Below are 26,049 nucleotides of genomic sequence, written 5' to 3' on the forward strand. Positions count from 1 at the left end.
TTTCGAGCAAGAGCATAGAGACCCATTTCATTGATTTTAACCTCTGTTTTTCTGACACTATTTTTTCCCTAATTTTATTAACTACTAAATTTTGTTTTCATGTACCATGAGTTAAGGCAAGACCATTTCTGAAAGTTGTCTGTTATGGGGAGTTTATTGTTTGCAATCTTGCCTGTACCCTCTGCTCTCCCGACACTGGAATACTTCCTATTCTCCCTTCCACCATCAGTGACCTTTCCCTCAGCCACTTACACCCTACCCTCTGGACCTTCTCCCTAAATCCCTCCGCCTTGTGTAATAATTCCATGGTAAGATTGTTCAAAATTGTAACGTTTATGGTCGAAAACTTGATCTGCTCAAAGCCAGTTTTGTTATTGCTAAGTGGGCTGCAAGACCTTATGCATACAATGTTTGTCAACAGAAATTTGGATACAAATTTATTTCCCCTTTCCAGCCTGAAATTGGAACTGAGCATTAAATCTGCCTCTCATATAGAATGATAAATGGTGCAGAATGCCAAAGAAACTTTTGCTAACAGGTAATGTAATCTGAGCACCATCGTTTGAATAAACCAGCCTCCAGCAAACTAAACACTTTCCATATCTGTTGAAAGAAATCTATTAGTGCTGGTGATATGTGGAGCCATCAGGAAAGAAGCAAAAAATTCAGCTATCCTTTGAGAGTATTACAGTAACATATTTCTCCTGTTTATCACAGAAACATGCCTTTCTGCTTTAACGAGTTGACAAAGATTGATCAGTTAATTGTACTGGCCACATCAGCCCACAGTCGAGTATGTAGGATGTTGGCCAAAATTGATGAAACTAAGGAGGTTCTGAAGCCATTCATAAAATCAACTTCAAAACCGAGCTCAAGTACTGGGTCTTTCAAGACCAGTTTTGAAATGAGACGTGGCAAACAGGAAACTTTTTTTTAATTGAAATTTTTCTCATCTCCCTTGCATAATATGGCTTCAATCCTCTCCAGAACTGGAACCTCTTCCTCCTCCACACCAGTCAGCTGTCATAGATAAAGCATGGATCAAACGTGAAATAATGGGATTTGGGTAACATTTTTTTCTTCCTTCTTCCCCACCCTTACTCCCACCCATAACTCTTTCCACTATTTTTCTATAGGCAATGACTCATTTGGATTTTGTTTCACATCTGCAGACAGCTCTCCAGTACCTTGACCAAGTGGCCATTCTTCATATTGGAGCCTGGGCAGTTGTCTGTTGGTAGTCTATTTGGTCATGAGGCCATTTATAGACCTATCAGACCCTGTCCTCACCAGACGTCCATATTCACTTTCCAGCACGGGTTACTGGATTGGTAGTCGCAACAACTGGCCGTTTCTTCCCCCTAAGCCAAGAGCACTGACTCCAATTGTAGCATCCTACCATTACATCAGCTGGAAGTAGCTAACTCAACACTAACTATGGCTCACTACTAACTAGGGACTAAATTTTGAACCCAATTCATATGTGTGACTCAGTATTTACCGATTAAATTGATTGCCGCGTTTCCTACAACAGTGACTACACTTCAAAAGTACTTTGTTGGCTATAAAGGGCTGTGGGACATCCTGAGGTTGTGAAAGGCTCTATATAAATGCAAGTTATTTTTCCAATGAGGCCATCAGGGAGCTCTAGTAAGCATTATTTTTAAAGCCCATTATACCACATCAAAATTGGATTGATTCCTAGTAGATGTTATCTTTTCAAACAGTAACACTATTCCCCATAGTAAATTAGAGGGCTTTATTTCAACTGTGTGCTGCTTCTACTGCATGGGTTAATACATTTTTGTTAAATTCATATTTGCATTTTTTAACACAGATATTAATCCATTTAAAATAAGCACATGCGTTAACCAGTGTGATAAAAATAGCACACAAAAGAAAGTAAAGCCTCAAGTTGGCAGGTGCAGGCCAGCAATGAGTGATTTGTTCTGCTTTTTATTGCCCTTCAACAAGTTATGGAAGTACCAGCACAAGTTCCTTACTTGTCAAACCATTTCTTTCTAAAATCATTCCATTTTAATTACCTTTAGTTTCTTCCCCCAATAAGGACACACTGATGCCACTGATCTTTGCTCTTTGAACCCAGTTGCTAACAATCCCAGAATCAGATGCAGAGACCAGAAATCTGAGTACACAAACTGCATATTACCAGTATTGATTTCCTCCAGTGAAAAAAATGAGATTTTTTAAAATGGGCACATTCTGAAAGGGTATGTTTTCATAGTGAGGCTTGTAAATGTAGATTGGAACAAAATGTAATTATGGTACAGTGGAGCATTAACCCTATTCCCCCCATAAGCAAAAATAGTCCAAGAAAACCATTCTCCTACTGAGGTTTTTAAATCTTATGTTACATATTACATTAACTGCATTTCATTTCCAAATAAATGTTCAACACTAACTGCATTGTCCCATTTCAAAGTATTCCTGCCTACTAGCGAGGTTTGGTAATGGAGTTTCAAAGCTATTTGGAATGCAAACTATGCTTTTCCAGGGGCTCAGCAAACAGAGTGAAAGACATTTTGGAAAATATGATCATTTTACTTAATATTAAACCATTTTGTTGTGTGAGAACACCAAAAAGAGAATTTAATTGCAGCATATTAAAAAACTTAATTGAATTAATAATGAAACGATTGTAACTATGCAAAACACACAGCTCTAGTTGGTTTAGAAAGGAAATGGCTAACTTCTCTGCAGGCCGCTGCATAATGCAGTCTTTCCTTTTGGTGAGCTTCATGCTTCCACTTTGTTATGTAACCATGTCTCTCTTCTTTAGTGCAATGCTCCTCGACTCTTGCTAGCATCTGCTTCCCAGTTTTACGCCTCACTGGTTCCCTGTTTAGACACTGTCATGCCCTGTCCCACATAATAATTATTGACTTTTGCTTCCAAAAAGCTCTTATTCAGCGCGGGACATTTTCCCACGTGAACACAGAGTGATCCGTTGTGATGCAGTTTGAAGAGTCCGATCCACAAGATGAGCTTCTAATAAACTAGAAATATTTTCTTCCAACCTCTTAATTATACGTTTATTTCTCTGATTATTTTTTTGAAAGCGTGATCCTTGCAGTTGTGCATTGAGCATCTTAAAAGGGTTTATTGCTTACAATTCAGAATGCAAGGGAAAAGTTCACCAAGTGCAGTCAATTGTTGTATCTGAACAAAGATTGATTTGTCGTAATTTATGCTACGCTTTTGTATAGGAGGCTGCAAAGATATCCAAAACAGAAATAGTTAATTTTGCCAGTGTTCAGTAAGGCTGCATCACAGAATATCACCAGTTATGCTGGTGTCACTGAAGCAGATTATATTAGCAGCTCTTGGCAGCTTTGTTTTTTTTGCTTTTTGCCCATGGCCATTACATAAAATATTGGAAATCCTAGATAACCAGGTTACTGTGAATGAACTGGAAGGCAATACGGCAACCAAGATGCTAAAAAAAACTTCATATTTATGGGCTGGATTTTGCTGTAAAAATAGTGGTGAGGTTAACAGCGCTCACTGTTATTTCTGTGCAAATCGGACAGTAACTTCCGGCGACCGCACATGAGCAGTTAAACGCGGAAATCCGGAAGTTGCCGTACCAGACGTGAGCTTCCTCCGTAAGCTCAGCGAAAACAGCATCTCGCCGGCTGGCTCCCCATTCAAATGAATGGGACAGCTTGAGGTTCCTGCACTGATATCGTAGATACGGACTAATCTCGCCTTTTAAGTACCTTTTAATAGTGTAGTAAGTCTCAATGACTGCCAAACAACCTCTCTGGCACTGAAAATTAACTTTAAAAGTGTAGAGTCTTCATTACTTCAGATTCTAATTGTTGTTGGAAATTTTGTTTTAAATTTAAATGAATTGTTATTTTTTTACTTTTCCTTTCTATCTCTTTTATCTCTGTCTCTTAATTCAATCTTTCTTAACCTCTCTGTATTTCACAGAAATTTAGAATCATAGAAATTTACGGCACAGAAGGAGGCCATTCGGCCCATCGTGTCCGTGCCAGCCGATAAAGAGCTATCCAGCCTAATCCTGCTTTCCAGCTCTTGGTCCGTAGCCTTGCAGATTACCGCACTTCATGTGCATATCCAAGTACTTTTTAAATGCAATGAGGGTTTCTGCCTCTACCATCCTTTCAGGCAGTGAATTCCAGACCCCCACCACCCTCTGGGTGAAAAAAATTCTCATCAGCTCCCCTCTAATCCTTCTACCAATTTCTTTAAGTCTATGCCCCCTGGTTATTGACCACTTTGCTAAGGGAACTAGGTCCTTCCTACCCACTCTATCTAGGCCCCTCATAACTTTATACACCTCAATTAAATCACCCGTCAGTCTCCTCTCTTCCAAAGAAAACAACCCCAGCCTATCTAATCTTTCCTCATAGCTAAAATTCTCCAGTGTAGGTAACATCCTCCTAAATCTCCTCTGCATCCTTTCTAGTGCAATCACATCTTTCCTGTAATGTGGTGACCAGAACTGTACGCAGTACTCTAGCTGTGGCCTAACTAGTGTCTTATGCAGTTCTAGCATAACCTCCCTGCTCTAATATTCTATGCCTCGGCTAATAAAGGAAAGTACCCCAAATGCCTTCTTAACCACCTTATCTACCTGTCCTGCTACCTTCAGGGATCTGTGGGCATGCACTCCAAGGTCCCTCACTTCCTCCACACCTCTCAGTATCCTCCCATTTATTGTGTATTCCCTTGCCTTGTTAGCCCTCCCCAAATGCATTACCTCACACTTCTCCAGATTGAATTCTATTTGCCACTTTTCTGCCCACCTGACCAGTCCATTGATATCTTCCTCCTCACTATCAACTGCATGACCATTTTTGTATCATCTGCAAACTTCTTAATCATGCCCCCTACATTTAAATCCAAATCATTAATATATATCACAAAAAGCAAGGGACCTAGTACTGAGCCTTGTGGAACCCCACTGGAAACAGCCTTCCAGTCACATAAACACCCCTCGACATTACCCTTTGCTTCCTGCCTTTCACTTTCTGTACCTCATTTAACATTGAATTCACTATTTTAACTTACACTTCCTAGTTCAGTCTCTGCGCAGTGTATTAACATGCTTCAATTTGATTGGTTAAGAAGATGGACAGTTGCTTGCCCTGTTCACACAGATCCCAGATGCCCTGTAGAGGGCACTGTGCTTTTTTGCTCTCTAATTTACAGGAAGTTGACGTGGCTTATAGAATGTTTATGAGCAAGTGCGTGTCTACTGTTAGTTCACTGCTTACAGCCAAATCCGGTCCATTGTTTTAAAATATTTGACAGTGATTTATTTTCAACAAATGCCATTAAGATGTCTTAAAAAGAATTTTTCAAACATAATGAAGTTATTTTCACCGGATTTCTCCACTCTAACCAGGACCACCCTCTGCTCCACTGAACCTGATTTCCAACATCAATGAGACATCTGTGATCCTGGAGTGGAGTCCTCCCCGCAGCAACGGGGGCAGGCACGACGTTACCTACAATGTTATCTGTAAGAAATGCACCAATGATCTCAGCCGTTGCCGGCCATGTGGGAGTGGGATTCATTTCGTCCCCCAGCAGACGGGCTTGAAAAATACCAAGGTGTCTATCACTGATCTTCAGGCTCACACCAATTACACCTTCGAAGTTTTTGCAGTAAACGGAGTCACAAACCAGAATCCTAGCCACGACCAATCTGTCTTAGTCACTGTGACAACCAATCAAGCAGGTAAGAGTGTGAAATTACACAATAAGTGCTGCAATTGGTGCTTTATGCTTTGACATTTTATACATTATTGCTTTTAGGGCTTATAAAAGCTATCACCAGAAACCTGCACTGTGTCAGAGGTTACTTTAGAGACATTTAAAACATAACCAAATTCTTTGTTTTTAAGTTTTGTGTTCATCGAGGTGAGGGATATTAGTGCTGAGGAATGGGACTCTTCCCATTTGAGTTACCCACTGGCAGCATCAAGCACTCCCAGATGCAGAATCTGGCCACAGCCAGATGCAGAATAAGGCTTTTCCTGTGCTGTTCCATCAATATGCCTCAGCCCCAACCTTGGAAGAGCACCTCCTCCTTTGCCAGTGTGATATCTTTCTCCATTTCCCACACCAACCATCCTGTGGTATATCTTGAGTGAGACTGCCAATTAGGAACAGTTTTGCACTGTACACCTGTGAGTAACTTGATTGACATTGCCCAAACTCATTCTACATTGGCCAGTAGACAGACGAGACATTTAATCCATCAGTGTGAGTTGGATTTGAGCCCAGGTTCCAGAGGCAAAGGGCAGTGTCAAACCTACTGTGCCATACAGTCTCCCCATGTGAGCAAATTCTAAAAGCGATTCATTTGGGAATTCAACAAAATCATCTTCGAACCTGGCATACAAACAAAACATACAGTAAAGAATCATGACATACACAATATTAAGAGTCTTGAAAATGTGGCTCAGGCTTTAAATCACTCACCAGTGACACTGTTACAGCTTCGTGGATAATAATAAATGAGCACATTCTAAAGTAGCGTGTATGGACATGAAGTTCTCCTTTTGCTTTAATAAACCATGCATGAATACCACAAATACAGATTAAACTGGTAGAATTGGCTCCATGCCTCACTTGAATGAGGACTAACACTATGAAGATATCAGTCTGCTTATTTGTGAACCACTCCAATTATCTTCCATCCTCCATAGAGAAAAAAAATTCAAGCCAAGGTAATCATTTTAAATACTAGTTCCAAGCATGTCCTGGGATTGTGGCTTTTCATGCAAGCTTGGTAATGCAAGCATCAATTTTTTATCGATTGTACACTGCCTAGACTGCTGCAGTCACTAGATGTGGTTTACCATTTACAGAATACAGCCAATAATTATTGTTTAAAACACAGTAATAACTTGCTTTAAAACACAATCTATTTTAAAACACAACTGTGCAGAAACAGATTGATTTTTTTGAAGAACCAAAACAGTTTTTTTGAGATCGAGAAACTGGTTAGCAGACAATTGGATCTTACTGAAAGGTGCTTTTCTAAGATGGCTAGACATTGCTAAAGTGAAGCAAGCATAACTCCGCAGAAAGCTGTCCATCTGCCATTCTGGCAACGAGTTGAAGGCTTTTTTTTAATCGTTTGGCCTCACAGATGAGTTGTGAGTAAAAATCATCTGACAGTGATTGGTTAAGTACTTTCTGTAAGATGTGAGGAGGGGAAAGATTTTGATCATAGCTGAGAAGTATAAATGCTTTGACAACTAGCCTAAAAATATTGTGATGCAGACTTAATATTTGAATCATTTCCACTTAAGTATTGTGCTCTCTGCAGAGTTTGCTTCCTGTTGACATTTGGTAAAATGGAATTCATAAATTTGGCTGCTTTGACTTCCTACAATTTTATGATGGCACACTATAACTATGAAAGGAAGTAATGTGACTGAAATTTAAAGTATACCCAGATATCGTCAACAATCCCAATGCTGAATCAAGTCACTGATGAATTTGGGCTCTAGCTTATTTTCCCTTATCAAGAAGAACTAGAGAGTTCCCCTGTGTCGTGTTTCAAGGCTGCTGCAGAGCAATGGGGAATGACTTTGTTAAGCTTTTATAACACGTTGATAAAAATGTGTCCACAGGAAGTTATTTCAACAGTCTTCCGGTGGAGTTTGAGAGATGCTGGAGTCCAAGATTTTCTAGGTCAGGCTGACCTCAAACTGAGTCACAGCTTTCCACAGCTAACCTCCAAGCCAAGTCAATAATGTATTTTCAAATAAAAATAGGAAGAGATATAATGTGCCTCTTGTGCTGTTTTGATACTGGTACTTTTTTTTAGGTTGGATTCTGGGAGACAAGAAGCCGTAAGCCAGTTCCTTTATACTGGTGACAAAATCATGGACCAAGTTTTTGTATTGTAAATCCCAGGAAATGGCTCACAGATTCTGATCTCCCAAAATCCAAACTAAACAAATGGCAGTTGAAGAAATGGTTATATTTGGTATAGTACTGCAGTAAAATAATTCACTGTGTTAAGTGCTTTCAGACGTTCTGAGGACATGATACAGTGTTATAACAATTCAAGTGTTTCTAAAGGTAACTGCACAATACAATTGAGGCATTGGACAGGATCTAGTACGACTTCAATTTTCATGGTCTAATTTTGAACAAAAATTTGAACAAATTTTAGTGATAGATATCTTAATGTACTGTTTCCTGTAGATATGTTTTTCCTCTGTTTTCTAAACAGTGTGAAAGCAAAGTATATTTGAATAGGCAAATAATTCATATGTATATATGAGCTTGTGCTGCCCATCACCTGCTATCCCTACCAACCAAGCCTAATATAATAATTTCAATAGTTATCAGTAGCTGGTTTTAAATAAGTAAGCTATTGCTTACCTTGGACTGGAGTGATTGTTCAGCACCTCAGTGAGTTATACCATCCCTTGTGGCACCAGTGAAGTGCAGCTCCCAAACCCTTTCATTACATGCTTTTGGTGTGATCTTTATTGTAGGCCAGCTATTCTGTCCAGATGTGAAGCTGTTTAAGTTTCACATACATGAAAAATCAGTGGAAGTTATGCCAATCAAAACTAGGTGTTCTCGAGGAAATAGTTTCACACTGTTCGGGCTTCACAAAAGGCATAGCACAGCTGTAATTGGAAGAAGCACGGACCACCTAGAAACCTTTTAGACCTCATTTTAATGTTTGCAAAGAGCCAGCTGTCCCGTGAGCATTTGCTAACACTCAAAAAAAATTCAGCAATACAGAGCTGGAAGTATAACTCAGATCCACGAGCTCTGCATCATGGTAAACAACTAACTATATCATACTATAAATGCAAAAAGGTTCATGCATGTGAATTATGCTTTCTTCAACTTAATTTTGTCAGTTCACCACCAATCTGCTTGAGGGGGAGTTGCATGGAGTTGCGGGAGGGGATGGTGATAGTCTTTTTCTTTATCCACTGGTTCTGAACAGGATCTCTGGCCTAAGCAAGTGAGTTCTCCCAGCCAGCAGAAACACCGTTGACATCCGTTTTCACAGTAAATGGAGTGTGCAGTGTTACTGGCTCTTGACAGATTCTTGTGCAGAATTCCCATATTGTGCTGATTGTCACATCGTACACAGCAGTTAACATGTTAATAATGTGTTTGGATTCGCCTCAGACCCATCCACTGCTTTTGTATGAATTAAAGGCACTTTCACATTATTGATTGGATCCCATGGGAGTAAACCTTCATGTGCAGCTTCCACTTTCCTGTCGGCCATTTGGAGTTTGGTTCCTAGGACAAAAGGCCTGTGTAACCGCATACGTGAGACCTGTTTAACTTTATGCGCACAATTCAGCACTTACTTAGGAATTGAAATGATTGTACCTACTGATGAAAATTGCACTTTTATCATTGTTGTCTCAGATGATAGAATTAGCTCAGAATGAAGTAAAATTGAAAACAATCAGCTTTAAGGCATCGTGACATAGACGCATGGAATTAGATTCATGTATTTAGTAGGATAGCGCAGGAATTGCCTAATCTGACAGCAGGTCACAAGTCTCTCAAAAAAGTAAGACTCAGAATGCTGTTTGGAATTACTGAACTAACTGGCATCCTTTGTACTTGCAAGTGCTGTTGACAGCGAAAAAATGTTATTAATGTCACTCTCCTCCAGTAAAACTGTCTTAAAGCGACTCAATGTTAGATCTCTTTTTTCCACAACTCCCCTCATTACTACAACAATTGTTTGGATTATTATAAATCCAGAAATATTATTGTAAACAATATTCTATTATTGGGACTTTTGTGCAAAATTGATTTTGCTGAGACACATTTGCAGTAATTGTAATAAAATGGGTAAATGTAACTTTGTGGTAGATTTTAAAGAAGTTAATAAAGTAAAATTTATTTCAGACGACAGAATAAACATCCTGATTTACAATATTAAATTCTTGAAATTCTGCCTTTCAGATAGCTGACGGGAAACTATAGTAAATTTATAACAGTATTGGAAATGGTTTACAGAGTAAATCACATTTTCTTGAGGGGATAACAGATTTTTCTGTCAAGTTTTCAATCCAACACCAAGGTCGCGGGTAGTGTCTGTTTTTGTGGCGCATTTGGCTGTTAACCGAAAGGTTGGTGGTTCGAGCCCGCCCAGGGATGCAACTGATTGAAAAGTGTCCTATTGTTAGTGCGACCGGTCAGCACCACAAGGAATAGAGTGTCTTATAGACACTAGCAATAATATTATGATTTAGGTTTATAATTTTTTTTGTTCTATTGAAAGTACATTTTATGTTTCTTTTTATTAGTTGTGCCCTTAAAAGGGGCGGCACATGTATCTTTGTTTTTTTTCTATAACATGTTGTATAGATGATATATAAAATTACTTTTATAGCAAACTATGAAATGGCAGCAAGTTAAATTTATAGTGTTTAGGTATACTTTACAATCCATACATTTTTATTCTAATTAAAAGTATCAATAATAATTAATAACTAAATCTTAAAAAGGTTGCAGGATGGAGATAACTTGTTTAGCACGATTTAGCTGCATTTAAATGCATGTTATTAAGGATTAAAATTGAACGGCACCATTAGCTCTATCTTTGATGAATCCATAACAATTTAAACTGCTACAGCTGCATGGTGCCCAGCGTTTTACTGCACGTTTACATTGCTGGCTTGTTGGTAGCAAACGAGCCATGTAATTGGGCAGTTCTCATGTTGCCAGAGGCCTGCCCCTCCAACAGCAGCATAAATGCAAAGCAGATTGCCAGAGGCACCATGTTAATGGTCACCAAAGCATTGGCACCAACACCATTCAGGCTACTCAAATTGTTCTGCTCCTGTTGGTCTGCATGGAACTTCTGCAACCATTATAGAAGTCCATGGGAAAATCACAGTCAATGGTGTAAGTAGGCTTGTTCAATATACGCAATCACAGATAAATTTATATTAACATTGTTTCAGCAGCAGTGGGGGACAGGGGTGGGAGAGCTCTAAGGGAGAGCTGGTGTTTGTGCAGTTTGTGTCTGTGTTTGAGTCCCACGTCCCAGAGTGGTGGAGGCAGTTTCAATGGGAATTGGATATATACTTGGAAAGGAAAAATTTGTAAGGGTATGGGGAGAGAGCAGGGAAGTAGGACTAATTGGATAGCTCTTTCAAAGAGCCAGCACAGGCACGATGGGCTGAATGGCCTCCTTCTGTGCTGTATGATTCTACGACCCATATGCATTGGGAGGAACAGGGTTGGCATCAACTACATGCCTGCAGTTTGCAGCTTTAAAACATCTGCAAGTTAAAGTGGATCTGATTGCGATAGAAACAACCTATAATGTGAACACAGCAGTTTCTATTACAATGAGTAACAGTCCAGGGGTTGTAACACGTCATAGATGATTCATTTGCACCCAATACTGAAGCAGCTCAAAGTGTTTAACATAATCGACTCATCAGCTTTCAAGATGGCCGGCTAGGTAAGGAAGACACAGGAAGTTGATGTAAGGTGCTAAGTATGCAGATTACATATCTGTTAAAATGCAAATATTTGGATCCACCTATCGTAAAGATCAGGAAAGAAAACCTGTTGCTGATTACAAACAAAAATAGAAAATGTTAGAAACACACAGCAGGTCAGCATCAGTGCAGAGAACAGGCAAATTAACGTTCACTGTGGTACCATTCATCGGTCACACTCAAAAAGTTCACTTGTCTCTTCTCTCTCCAAATGCTGACTAACCCAGTGTGTGTTTTTGTTTCGCATTTCCAGAATTGCCAGGGTTTTTTTGTGTTGTTGATTATATTTGGCTCCATAAATGTTCTTGGCACAGCAGAGTTGGTCGTTGGACATTGTTAAAAGTAGCGATGGACCTTTGTAATAAAATAAGGCAATGACACAAACAGGAAGATCTTGAGATTGAAGAGAGATTCTTAAACAGAGATTCATTGGGGGTGAAATTGGACATGGGCGAGGTCCAATTTCACCCCCAAAGTTCACATAATTCAGCCCAGACCTGAAACCATCCTATTCTGTATTGTATCACACAATGTGCAACATTTACTCGCTGAGACATTGGGGTAGATTATAATCCTGTCCTTATTCACTGCCCACACAAGCACTCTTTCTAGCAGGCGTCGCTGGATAGGTATCACAAGCAGAAATCCTGGCTGAAATCTCTTCCCTCCCCTTCAAGCAGAGAAATACCGCAGCCAACTAGTCACTCTTACCAGTGATCCAGCAAAGTTCACATAATTCAGCCCAGACCTGAAACCATCCTATTCTGTATTGTATCACACAATGTGCAACATTTACTCTCTCAGGCATTGGGGTAGATTATAAAACAAAATACATTGATAGTAAATGCTAAAACATGATTGATGAACTCAGCTACCACTGACTGCTGCTGAATGGCCGAGAACATTGTCAATAGTTAAAGCTAACTGCAGTCACCAGAAGATTTTCATTATCCCCTCCCCCCATTGGTGGCCGTGCCTTCAGCGGCCTGGGCCCCATGCTCTGGAATTCTTTCCCTAAACCCCTCTACTTCTCCATCCCCATGTCCTCCTTTAGGACTCTCTTTAAAACCTACCTTTTTGACCAAATTTTCAGTCACCCCTCCTAAAAGCTCCTTTTGCTAGTCATACAATTTTTTTTCTTACATCTCTGTGAAGCACTTTTGAATGTTTTTCTACAGTAAAGGCACTTTACACATGCAAGGTGCTGTTGCTGCATCAGTAAGAATTCTGCTGGGAAATCACAGTGAACTTTAAACCAGGAAATATTTTGAACAAAATGCCTTCCCAATTCCTTTTCATTTTATGGCAGCAAACATTGGATTGGAGAATCAAAATATCTTTTGAGCAAAATCCTCTTGACTATCGTGCTTGATGTAATTAATGATCTTTTGAGTTCCCCAGCCCCTCCTTATGTGAACACATCATACCAGGCTGGAGCCAGACAATTAGCTCGCAGTCAAGTTTATCTTACCGTGTGGTCATCCCAAATAGCTTTGTTTTCCTGGTGCGTAATGGAAATTTTATTGCTCATACAAGGCTTTGTGTCATTTGACTACAAACAGAACAGATGGCTAGATAGTTTCAGGCGAAGTGTAACCACATTCCACAAAGTACATAGGCCATCATTAAAGAGGAGGTTATACATTCCCAAGACTAAATTCTTTTTTTCCTTTCCTCCAAAAATGTAACATACCCTGGGACAAAAGACGACAACCACTTGCTTGTGTACAGTTATATTACAGCAGAGGTTTCCTTACAGCATAACAAGTGAGAGCACTTCCTTTTTAAGGGAAATGAGTTACAAATTTAACACGTCACATATTTATACTGTATGATCATTTATTGCTGATAAGATTATATTTACTCTGAACATAATATTTGGTAAAATTCATTTGTTTTTACAATAGTTCAATTAAAGTCCTTTTTTCGCAAAAACTTACATTTCTAAGCCTTTCACTTTATTCAGGCAATAAACAACCTACTTTGGGCAAGAACAGGAAGGATAAAAATGGACTTAGTGCACTGAGTGTAATCTTGGTATTTTTAAGAACTAGACATGGCTAGGTGGTTTATTTTCCAGTCACTGTTCTTGTGTTGGGCATTTCTCGGGGAAACAGTGTTAACTAACTGCCAAAAGAGGATTTTAGGCCGGTTTTTTGCTTCAGTGATTTCATTGGCTGTGTTCCAAAACAGATCTGGCCTTGAATTAGTATTCCTCAGGGAAACATTCCCGATTTTACGATTACTATCCTACATTGGCTGAGTAACTATACCTGATGTAGATATCGCGGCTATGCAGAATAGCTGCTTTGCTCGTTTCCTGAGACTGAACAACAGTAAAGACATGTTTCCTAGATCCTGTGAAAGGTTTAATGCGATGAGAAATCAATGATTATCTCTGTATTCGAATAAATCTGTCATTTCAGATTTTTTGTGTGAACCACAGCTTATTACCACGAGTATCAATTTCTTAGAAATGATTATTTTCTCTGAGGAGAAAGCCACTTCTTTTGTAAGTGTACAGTTTATTCATACCAGCATGGTGCTGAAATGGTACTAGTGCTTTGTGATGCTGATAAAAGTTTAACATGAATTGTTCGGACTCCCTGTGAATGAGTGTTATTGGTGTATCTCATCTGTTTAAAGTGGACAAAGTAAAGAAATCTTGTTTAGATTGGTTTACAGGTTTGAGGTGTGCATGCAGAAACCCAGGTAACTATTCACCTTTTAAGGTTGACTTGGTTTGCTTGTTTTTACAAGCAGCTTGTCTGGCCTGGTGTGTCCTTTTGCAGCCACATGACCCTGCATACAACAAAATAGGAAAACTGGCTAACCAAACAACCATAAGACGTTCCACACTTAAAAGACTAAGGAGGTTAAAATCTAATTAGTTTCCATCCAGATATTTTGGGAAATATTTACCTCAAAGCAGAAAAAAAATGGTGGTTGTTTATAAAGGCTGAGGTAACGATAACCCCCTATCACTTCGCACAATACAGTACATTTATATAATGCTTTTAACATAGAAAAACATCCCAAGGCACTTAGTTCCATATATCCCAGATGTGTTCTTAATTTGTGAATTAGAACTAAGTCCTGTGGTTTTCATTTTTTAAATGATTACATTGATAGTCAAAAATGAACTCTCGTTTTGGATTCAAAAATTATTTTATTTTTAATCTTTAAAATTATTTTTGCGGTGAGATTCTAAATCAGAATATTCAGCAATGTTTTCTGGAAATACTTCCAGGGTATTTTTTAAAAATTCAGTAAGCACAACAGAAATTCAGTGCTGGTTCTTTTTAGCGATGTGTGAGCCATTGCAACATGCACAAAGAACTTTCAGGCAGTTCAGGAATTACAGATGCACATGGGCTGATGTTTAACAAGTAGGGACATTTGACTTAGCTGGTTTCCTATTTAAAAAAATGATCTACACTGCTGCTCTCCAACTGCTCAATTGATAAATAAATTGTGTCAACCTTGGTTCAATGGTAGCACTCTCGTCTCTGAGTCAGAAGGTTATGGGTTCAAGTCCCACTCCAGAGAGTTGAGCACATAATCTAGGCTGACACCTCAGTGCAAAACTGAGGGAGTGCTGCACTGTCGGAGATGCCGTCTTTTGGATGAAATGTTAAACCCATGTGCATTTTGGCAGCCACATTTCCTACATTACAACGGTGACTACGGGCCCGATATTACCATGGCGGCGGGGGGGTCGATTGGGCGCGTAGGTAACGCGCCCGGTGAAATCAGTCTGCCCCACGAGCAATCGCAGGCTGATTGGATCCACTTACCTGTTTTTCCGGGTTCCCCGCTGCTAAGCTGCGCGGCGGGTGGACTGCGCATGCGCAGTAAGGTCTGTCAGCTGGAGGAGCTCTATTTAAAGGGGCAGTCCTCCACTGACTGATGCTGCAAGAAATAGGAAAAATTACAGCATGGAGCAGCCCAGGGGGAAGGCTGCTCCCAGGTTTAATGATGCCTCACTCCAGGTATTATTGGATGGGGTGAGGAAGAGGGGGAGGACAGACATCTTCCCCCCGGCGGACGGGAGGAAGCAGCCTGCCTCTGCCACCAAGAAGGCCTGGCTCGAGGTGGCAGAGGAGGTCACCTGCACCACCAACATATCGCCCACCTGCATACAGTGCAGGAGGCGCTGCAATGACCTAAGTAGGTCAGCCAAAGTGAGTACACTTATTCATTCCCCGACACTCCGTCTGCCACATCACTGCCCCCACCCCACATCTCCTTCTGCACAGCCAACACTACTCTGTCACATCACTCCTCACACCCACTCAAACCACATCCTCAATTTACCTGCACTTACTCACCTCGCCAGTACTCATCCCGCCACTACCACTCAACCCAATCCTCATACAATCTCATGGCTCTATCTCATACTCACCCTCTCATGCATCTCTTTCACAGTCAGCCGCACCCAACCTGCCACTACCTGTGCTGCAGCCACAGGGCATGCATCACATATGTGTAGTAGGAAGCGTAAGACAAACGTGTCGTGAGCATGAAGGGGATGCACAAGGGTGTTTGAGGGTTTGTCGTGGTTTTTACTTATATTTAATTTCTGATCAACTCACATTACATATTATATTGGCACCACTACTGTCACGTCTTTGCGAATCTTGTCTGGTTTTTGCAATAATGCCCTTTCCTGAGGATCACAATGATGACCCACAACTGATGCCACCCATTGTGTCACTGCAGAGTGGGTGTAGGTGTATTTGCAGGACTCTTTTGTGCAGACGACTGAGAGACGTCGACAATGTCCCCGGTGCCACCCTGGAAGGATGCGGAGGAGAAGTTGTTAAGGGCAGTAGTGACTTTCACAGCGACAGGTAAGAAGATGGTGCTCGGGCCAGCCAGGAGCAGCTCGGCATGAAGGAGGCTGCAGATGTCCACGACTACATGTCGAGTGACTCTGAGCCTCCGTGTGCTCTGCTGCTCAGAGAGGTCCAGGAAGCTGAGCCTCGGTCTGTCGACCCTGTGGCGAGGGTAGTGCCCTCTGCGAGGCATCTCTCTCTGCGGTTGCCCTCCCTCAGCTGTGCAGGTGGATGTGTCACAGCACTGTGTTGTGGAGCTCCACGTGTCAGAGGTGGACGGCGTGGCCGGCGAGGCTGGTGATGCTGTTCGCCCTCCGAGGAGGTCGTGACTGCAGCTAGGGTGGCCCCCATCCGGAAGATGTACATCTGAGGGGGTCCACAAGGTAGGTACATGTCTCTGGACACCGGGGTAAGTGTGCAGGTTGGTGAATTTGATTGTCAGGAGGAGGGTGGTGGAGGCCAAACTTTGTCCAAAGTGACAGAGTGGCCTCCTGCAATGAGTGAGGGTCTCCCCCCCCCCCCCCCCTCCCTACCTGTCAAATGGACCTTTGCAGCTGCCACAGGCTGATGGCTGCAACACGTCCATTTGAACTGGAGTGTTTCCCCCAGTACGGGAAACAGTCTCAGTTCATTGCAAAATCCCATCCCTGCTAATATAACAGGTCAATCAGGTCTATAAACAACCTAAAAGTACCTGTTCAATTACCTTAAGTAGCACCCCGCCGGCTTTAATTGCCGGCGGGAGTCCCACATGTGGGGGCTGCGCGCGCATGTCAGCGCGTCACTGGGGAACCCGGAAATGGGGCGGGTTGGAGCCGGGCTCCCAACCTGCCCTGGGAATCCCCGATTTTCGTAATCCCCCCCCCCCCCCCGCCACCAACGCACCCTATCACAGGTGCTAAAATCGAGCCTTACAATTCAAAAGTACCTAATTGGCTGTAAAGCACTTTTGGATGGCCTGAGGCCGTGAAAGGCATTATATATGAAAGGTGAAAGGTATGTCCTGTCCACAAAAAGCAGGACAAATCCAATCTGGCCAATTACCGCCCCATCAGTCTACTGTCAATCCTCAGCAAAGTGATGGAAGGTGTCGTTGACAGTGCTATCAAACGTCTCTTACTCACCAATAACCTGCTCATTGATGCTCAGTTTGGGTTCCACCAGGACCACTCGGCTCCAGACCTCATTACAGCCTTTGTCCAAAAAAGGACAAAAGAGCTAAATTCCAGAGGTGAGGTGAGAGTGACTGCCCTTGACATCAAGGCAGCATTTGACCGAGTGTGGCACCACGGAGCCCTAGTAAAATTGAAGTCAATGGGAATCAGGGGGAAAACTCTCCAGAGGCTGGAGTCATACCTAGCACAAAAGACGATGGTAATGGTTGTTGGAGGCCAATCATCTCAGCCCCAGGACATTGCTGCAGGAGCTTCTCAGGGCAATGTCTTTGGCCCAACCATCTTCAGCTGCTTCATCAATGACCTTCCCTCCATCATAAGCTCAGAAATGGGGATGTTCGCTGATGGTTGCACAGTGTTCAGTTCCATTCGCAACCCCTCAGATAATGAATCAGTCCGTGCCTGTATGCAGCAAGATCTGGACAACATCCAGGCTTGGGCTCGTAAGTGGCAAGTAACATTCATGCCAGACAAGTGCCAGGCAATGACCATCTCCAACAAGAGAGAATCTAACCATCTCCCCATGACATTCAACGGCATTACCATCGCCGACTCCCCCACCACCAACATCCTGGGGGTCAGCATTGACCAGAAACTTAACTGGACTAGCCACATAAATACTGTGGCTACAAGAGCAGGTCAGAGGCTGGGTATTCTGCGGCAAGTGACTCACCTCCTGACTCCCCAAAGCCTTTCCACCATCTACAAGGCACAAGTCAGGAGTGTGATGGAATACTATCCACTTGCCTGGATGAGTGCAGCTCCAACAACACTGAACAAGCTCGACACCATCCAGGACAAAGCAACCCGCTTGATTGGCACTCCATCCACCACTCTAAACATTCACTTCCATCACCACCAGTGCCCCGTGGCTGCAGTGTGTACCATCCACAGGATGCACTGCAGCAACTCACAAAGCTTCTTCAACAGCTCCTCCCAAACCCGCGACCTCTACCACCTGGAAGGACAAGGGCAGCAGGCACATGGGAACAACACCACCTGCACGTTCCCCTCCAAGTCACACATCGTCCCAACTTGGAAATATATCGCCGTTCCTTCATTGACGCTGGGTCAATATCCTGGAACTCCCTACCTAACAGCACTGTGGGAGAACCTTCATCACACGGACTGCAGCAGTTCAAGAAGGCGGCTCACCACCACCTTGTCAAGGACAATTAGGGATGGGCAATAAATGCTGGCCTTGCCAGCGACGCCCACATGCCATGAACGAATTTTTAAAAAATAAATGCAATTCATTTTTTTTTCTTTTCTTTGCACCCAATCAGCATGGTATTGAGCCGTACAGACCAGAAAAGTCATAGGTTTGATCCCCAGTCTGTGCTGAGTTAGTTGATCTTAGTTGGGGTGATGGGAGGCGCACTATAATCAGCTTCAGCACACATGGACTGGGGGGAGAGGGTGGGATGGTGAATCTGCCTTGCTTCCCATTCTTGATCACAATGCAGTGACTCCTGCTGGGAAATATGAATGTGGATTGCAGGTGAGGGCATGATTGGATATGCACTAGCCTGCTGGAAATCACTTTCTAAGCTCTCCTGTGAAAAATGGTCAGTTGAAATGGTCAAAATTCAAAATGTTAGGTTCAATTTCTGTCTCTAATTTAGGAAAACGTCATTGTATAGTTACTGTGATAAAATTTTAAAAACCAAATTCATTGCATAAATTTCTGACAGTGAAACCTAATAACTAAACATACAACAAATAACCAAGCAGCTCTCACTAAAACACAGAGCTTTGTAACTAAATTAGAGACCTAAATTAGAGACGGAAATTGAACCTAACATTTTGAATTTTGACCATTTCAACTGACCATTTTTCACAAGAGAGCTTAGAAAGTGATTTCCAGCAGGCTAGTGCATATCCAATCATGCCCTCACCTGCAATCCACATTCATATTTCCCAGCAGGAGTCACTGCATTGTGATCAAGGATGGGAAGCAAGGCAGATTCACCATCCCACCCTCTCCCCCCAGTCCATGTGTGCTGAAGCTGATTATAGTGCGCCTCCCATCACCCCAACTAAGATCAACTAACTCAGCACAGCTTTGTAAACATTGTTAGTGGTTTTTCCACTATCTGAAAAATAGTTCATTCTCATTCGTGTTTTCCCACACTCACTCACTCTCACACTTTAAAGGCCAAGGCAACCTTAAACTGATGGCAGATTGAGAGACCACATTTTGGTGGATCTACAATGCTATTGGGTTGGGGTGCTTACACATGAAGTGCAGCCAATGTAGGGGGAACAGTGTGTCTGCTATCGGCTGAATTCCTTTAATATAAAAGTACCTTTTATTCATGTCACAAAGGCTTGTAATATGCATTCAATGACATCACCCTTGCCCAAGCCATGAGGCAACTTAACGGGAATTGACAATCTTTATGAATAAGATTAAACTGATTGGTATTTTAAGAATTAACTGATTAAATAAGAGTTAAAGGCAGCAACATAGACTCAAAGAAGTTACAACATGGAAACAGGCCCTTCGGCCCAACATGTCCATGTCGCCCAGTTTATACCACTAAGCTAGTCCCAATCACGGGTTGCATAGAAACATAGAAAATAGGAGCAAGAGTAGGCCATTCGGGCCTACTCTGCCATTCAAAATGATCATGGCTGATCGTCTAACTCAGTACCCTGTTCCCACTTTTTCCCCATATCCCTTGATCCCTTTAGCATTAAGAAATATATCTATCTCCTTCTTGAATACATCTAATGACTTGGCCTCCACTGCCTTCTGTGGTAGAGAATTCCACAGGTTCACCACCCTCTGAGTGAAGAAATTTCTCCTCATTTTGGTTCTAAATGGCATACCCGTATTCTGAGACTGTGACCCCTGGTTCTGGACTCCCCAGCCATCGGGAAAATCCTCCCTGCATCTAGTCTGTCTAGTCCTGTTAGAATTTTATATGTTTCGATGAGATCACCTCTCATTCTTCTAAACTCTAGTGAATATATGCCGGTGATGGACTGGGGTTGACAATTGTAAACAATTTTACAACACCAAGTTATAGTCCAGCAATTTTATTTTAAATTCACAAGCTTTCGGAGGCTTCCTCCTTCGTCATTTTCACATCGTTCACCTGACGAAGGAGGAAGCCTCCGAAAGCTTGTGAATTTAAAATAAAATTGCTGGACTATAACTTGGTGTTGTAAAATTGTTTACTAGTGAATATAGGCCTAGTTGACACAATCTCTACTCATATGTCAGTCCTGCCATCCCAGGAATCAGTCTGGTAAACCTTTGTTGCAGTCCCTCCATGGCAAGGATATCCTTCCTCAGATAAGGAGACCAAAACTGCACACAATACTCCAGATGTGGTCTCACCAAGGCCCTGTATAACTGCAGTAAGACATCCCTGTTCCTGTACTCAAATCCTCTTGCAATGAAGGCCAACACACCATTCGCCTTCCTAACTGCTTGCTGCACCTGAATGCTCGCTTTCAGTGACTGGTGTACAAGGACACCCAGGTCATGTTGCACCTCCCCTTTTCCCAATCTATCACCATTCAGATAATAATGTGCCTTTCTGTTTTTACAACCAAATTGGATAACCTCACATTTATCCATGTTATACTGCATCTGCCATGTTCTTGCCCACTCACCCAACTTGTCAAAATCACATTGGAGCCTCTTTGCATCCTCCTCACAGCTCACATTCCACCCCAGCTTTGTGTCGTCTGTAAACTTGGAAATGTTACATTTAGTTCCCTCATCCAAATCATTGATATCAATGTTGTGGGGGGTGGGGGGGGCGCGGGGTTCAAATGATGTTTAGAAATAGCTTCAGGTTCACCCTTAAGCTTTATGTCATATGAGCCCTTCAGTCATGCTACTACCTTTTTACAACTCCTCCCCATTTATCCATCATTCCATATCCTTTAATTAACTGCAGTAACTCTATATCGACACAGAATTGTATGTAGACAATATGTAATGTGTGTTGATACAGAATTACTGGAATTAACATGAGATACAGAGGAAGGCATCAGTCAGGAACAAAGGTCAAGAAACATGAAAATTGCTAAAACCAGCTGTTTCTAGCCTTGTGCTGCTCACTTAAGAGTAAAAATCCAAATTGTTCTATACTTTCCATGTCCCTTGAGGTTCTCAAATTCATTTTTTGCTGATTTGTTTTGACATGATTGATTTGAGAACACAAATGGCAGTGCTTAATTGTTAAAGATAGCCATAACACATTAGAAGTACAGATGACATATTTCGACCAAATCTATTTACTGGAACAGAACAGCAGTTCCAGCAAAATGATCGATGGGTTGTATTTCTTGACTGAAAGGTTCAGTAATAGATTAACTCCTTCCCTCTTGGTTTGTATTAGGATTCTGTTCAATGCATTGTAATTTTTTAAAACTGGAAAAGTGAATGAGTTTTGATTCGATTTTAAGCGACAAAAAAATTTTCCTTCTTTGCTATTTGATTTTATTTTTGCAACTCAATTAACAAAAATCATGCAGTTATGTAACAAAATAACATGAAACATTCAAACAATATTGAAAATGCAGCTTTTCTTTAAAAACTTGTCACTTGCAAATTGCTGTCCAGCAGAATGCTTTGTTTTGATGTTTAGTTTAGAATCAAGGCTAACTCTGAAGGAAATGTATGCAGTAGCATGCCATGTTTCTCTTGGCAGGTCATAAGTCTTCATTACCAGATTTTAAGAAAACACTGGCATTTGATGGACTGAATTGGCAGAAACAAACCAACAATGTTTTGCTTAGCAGAAGTATATTTTAATGCAGGAATGTGAAAACCCCCTCAAGATTAATATCTGAAATTGAAAATAATATCAATTCTACATTTTCCGTCTTGCAAGTAAGCTGCTGATGTGCACAATATAAAATATATGCTTTGTAAGTCATTGTCACTGTAAAGTCGACTTGGGCGCTAATATATTTCCAGTTAAATACAGTAGCATAATTTTTGCAAAGCCTCACTCTATCTAATGTTAATTCCAGAAATACTGTATCAATGCACATTACCTATAATTTCCCATACAATGATGTGGAGATGCCGGTGATGGACTGGGGTTGACAAATGTAAGGAATCTTACAACACCAGGTTATAGTCCAACTGTTTTATTTGAAAATCACAAGCTTTCGGAGGCTTTCTCCTTCGTCAGGTGAAGTGTGGGATTCCTTGAACGTTTCCGCATTTATAGTCAGAGAACAATACCTGGTGATTACAGATAATCTTTCCAACTGCCCGTTGTCAAGGCAATCAAAGTGTTCAGACAGAGAGATGTTACCTACAGGACCACCGAATATACAAACGGCCAGACTCTGTCTTTTGTTCTGGCCGTTTGTATATTCGGTGGTCCTGTAGGTAACATCTCTCTGTCTGAACACTTTGATTGCCTTGACAACGGGCAGTTGGAAAGATTATCTGTAATCACCAGGTATTGTTTTCTGACTATAAATGCGGTAACGTTTAAGGAATCCCACACTTCACCTGACGAAGGAGAAAGCCTCCGAAAGCTTGTGATTTTCAAATAAAACAGTTGGACTATAACCTGGTGTTGTAAGATTCCTTACATTTCCCATACAATATAATTGAAGTGAATTATCTATCAGTAGTTGAGGGGAAGTGCTAGGTCCTGTCCATATCTTCCATCTCCCATTTCAAAATTTGAACACTGTGGCAGCATTTTTCTCTCCCCCAAATTTCACTCTTGCTCTCTTCTGGCTTGAAAGCAATGACTCGTATTTGATTGACAGATGCCAGCGTTCCTCTCCTCACTCAATATGTGAGATCCGACAGCAAGAAATACAATCATACTGTACATCACAGTGCAGTCTGATCCTTTCCTCACCAATTGTCCTTGGAGGCAGAATTTCCTGCAGGGGCCATTCGTTCATGATCGGGAGTGGGAATCCTGGTGGAACTTCTAACCCCCTTCACCTACCTAACCTCCCTCACCTACCTAACCCATGTACACTTAGTCCAATTGTAGTGCCCCCCACCTTTGCCCTGGCTAAGGTCAAACCAAGGATTGAACCAGGATTCCTCCTTGTTTGTATTTCTAAATGTCATACCAGGTGATGCATTTATCCACTGAGCCATCAGAGGAGCCCCATGGGAATGTTTTAATAACACAAACCTGTCCAGCTTTACTTACTCCAAGACTCACCCATTTAGATCAGAAAAGGTTGATTCTGTATACCTTGTTCCAAAAGTCAGGGGCTATCCACTCTCTCCTACAATCAGGGGTGGACTGGCTCCTCCGAAAGTAAGTGGAATTTTTCGGGCTTCTCACGGAAAGGTGGGGGGAGGTGTTGATAATATGGAACCATTAATGTGGGCGCTCAGGACATCTTGAGATTTCCCATGTGGGCAGTCCGCCCTTGCCACTGTTGTCAATGTTCTTACCATGGCAAATATGATTAACCACACAGAGTAAAACTAACAGGAGTTTAAATGTGTCACAGAATTATCTTACTTTGATTCTTTAATGGATCAGTTATCTAGGTCTCTGGGGCAGCTCCAACTGGTTCTGATTCTGTACTTATTGGTGCTCGAAGAATTACTTTACAGCACTCACAGAGAATGAAGCTGCTTCTTCTCTCCTATATTGGAAATGGAAGTCATGGGCTCAGAAGGGCAGCAATAAATCTGCTGGAGGTGTTGAATAGCAGGTTATTGAGGAAGTAGATGCAGCCAAATGAGTTTGTTCACATCTGCAGGGAGCGCTGTCCAAGAAGCAGATGGGGAGAGTTTTGGAAGGAACAAAGTGAGAATTCCAGTCTGTGCTGCATTTTGTTAAAATGAAATACTAGAAAGACATATTCCAGCCATCTGCTAATGTTTTTCATTGTAACATACCATCAGCTTAGATTTTACTTCAAATCTTTTCAGAGCAGTAATGATGCAGGCCATAGGGGGCAAACTAGAAGAAAAAGAATATTAAGTACTGTACTATAAGCAGATGTAAAATATAGGATGTCAATGCCTCTTTTTTGGATTTGCTTTTGTTTTTCTTCATCAAATTTTTCCCACCCTTTCTCCAGGCATTGACTCTTGACTGGGGTGTGACATTTTGGGTGCTGGTTGCCTTTGGTACTTCGATCAGTGAGCTTAAGCAGGCTATTCAAACATGGAGGCATCACAGCTGAGCCTGATATACTGTCCTCACCTGACAGTTCCAGCATGTACCGTGAACTAGCGATCAAGTTTGGGAACTCTAGCTGATCTTCTCTTCCCTAAACCAGAATACTCATGTTGTTCCTTTGTTATAACTGTCTCAAATATTTGCTTGAAGGTTATCCACCAAAGTACATGGAGATAAGTGAATGGTTGTTGAGTTGACTAATGATAAGTATATTGGAAATGGAATTAAGTAGCTACAAAATATTGTTTCCAATACATAGCAAAAATTGTCAAACGTTACAGATTTCTATTATTCCATTTATAATATTAATCCTATTGATTAACTTAATAATTCCTGTTAAGCTACCATTTTAACCATTGTGCTCTTTGATAAGTCTGTCCTGAGAATATTTGGTGTGGAAAGCTGTGACAATTGTTCTCTGTTTACTTCTGTCTGCATGTGATGAACTTTTTCTAGTCAGAGAAGTTGGAATGCATGGCAGCATGCTTTGGATGAAAAGACAGGCTCTACCAGACAAACGTAGTTGATTCCAGTACATCATTGCATCTAGTGATACTGGCAAATAACAGCAAGGGGCTAGGCCTATTCTGACAGCCAGGAATCAATCTGCAATCAATGAGAATTCACTTCCATGAGCTACAGAAGGTTGTGTTAATCAACTGACCTTTGAATGGGCTGCTCAGATACTCAACATTCTTAAAAATGAAAGCCTAGCTCATTGTGGTCAGGCGTTCCTCTTTAAGGTGGGACTACTATTTTGTTCCCGTTTTGAAGCCTGGTGTAAACGTTTTTAGGTTCATAATGTACAAAACTTCATGGATTACAAAACATGAATATTTGGGAAATGGCAAACCATTGGATCAGTGTGGAGTTTTCAGAAATACCTGTCCAAGAACACAGCCTGTCTGGAAACTCCCCAATACAATAAGAAAAGATTTTTAAGTCTCTTCCTTCACTAAAGAGCAGTCATTTTGAAACTTCTTTTGTCTCCACAATGATTAGCGTGTAAAAAGGGTTAATTATATTTGAGGTCTTTTCTTTAGCTTGTCAGTTAGGTTATAAAAGTAAACTGGTGTATTTATTCCTTTCAGCTCCATCTTCAGTTGGCATAATACAAGCTAAGGAGATAACAAGACATGGTGTTTCTTTGGTCTGGCAAGAACCTGAGCGACCAAATGGTGTAATTCTAGAATACGAGATCAAATACTATGAAAAGGTTAGTAGTGGTCGATATCTCAAACTGTCAACATTTAATATTTGTGCCGTTAGGATCTCTCAGTCTTTGAAATGATTAATTTCCATTCAAAGTTCTCCTTAAGATCCAGGGAGGGCTGTAGATTAATAATAAAAATAGTAGCTAACAATAGAT

General features: G+C 41.3%; 1 protein-coding gene across 1 annotated transcript in view; it reads left to right on the forward strand.

Annotated features, from left to right (window-relative positions):
- Positions 1 to 26,049, forward strand: part of LOC137331556 (ephrin type-A receptor 4-like) — a 93,932-nt gene that overhangs the window by 42,481 nt on the left and 25,402 nt on the right. The window contains exons 5-6 of the mRNA XM_067995422.1: positions 5,399 to 5,734; positions 25,772 to 25,896. Coding sequence (XP_067851523.1) covers positions 5,399 to 5,734; positions 25,772 to 25,896 — 461 coding nt within the window. The remainder of the gene's footprint in view (positions 1 to 5,398; positions 5,735 to 25,771; positions 25,897 to 26,049) is intronic.

The sequence above is a fragment of the Heptranchias perlo genome, chromosome 13 (genome assembly GCF_035084215.1).
Source record: "Heptranchias perlo isolate sHepPer1 chromosome 13, sHepPer1.hap1, whole genome shotgun sequence".
In the NCBI taxonomy this organism is placed as follows: Eukaryota; Metazoa; Chordata; class Chondrichthyes; order Hexanchiformes; family Hexanchidae; genus Heptranchias; species Heptranchias perlo.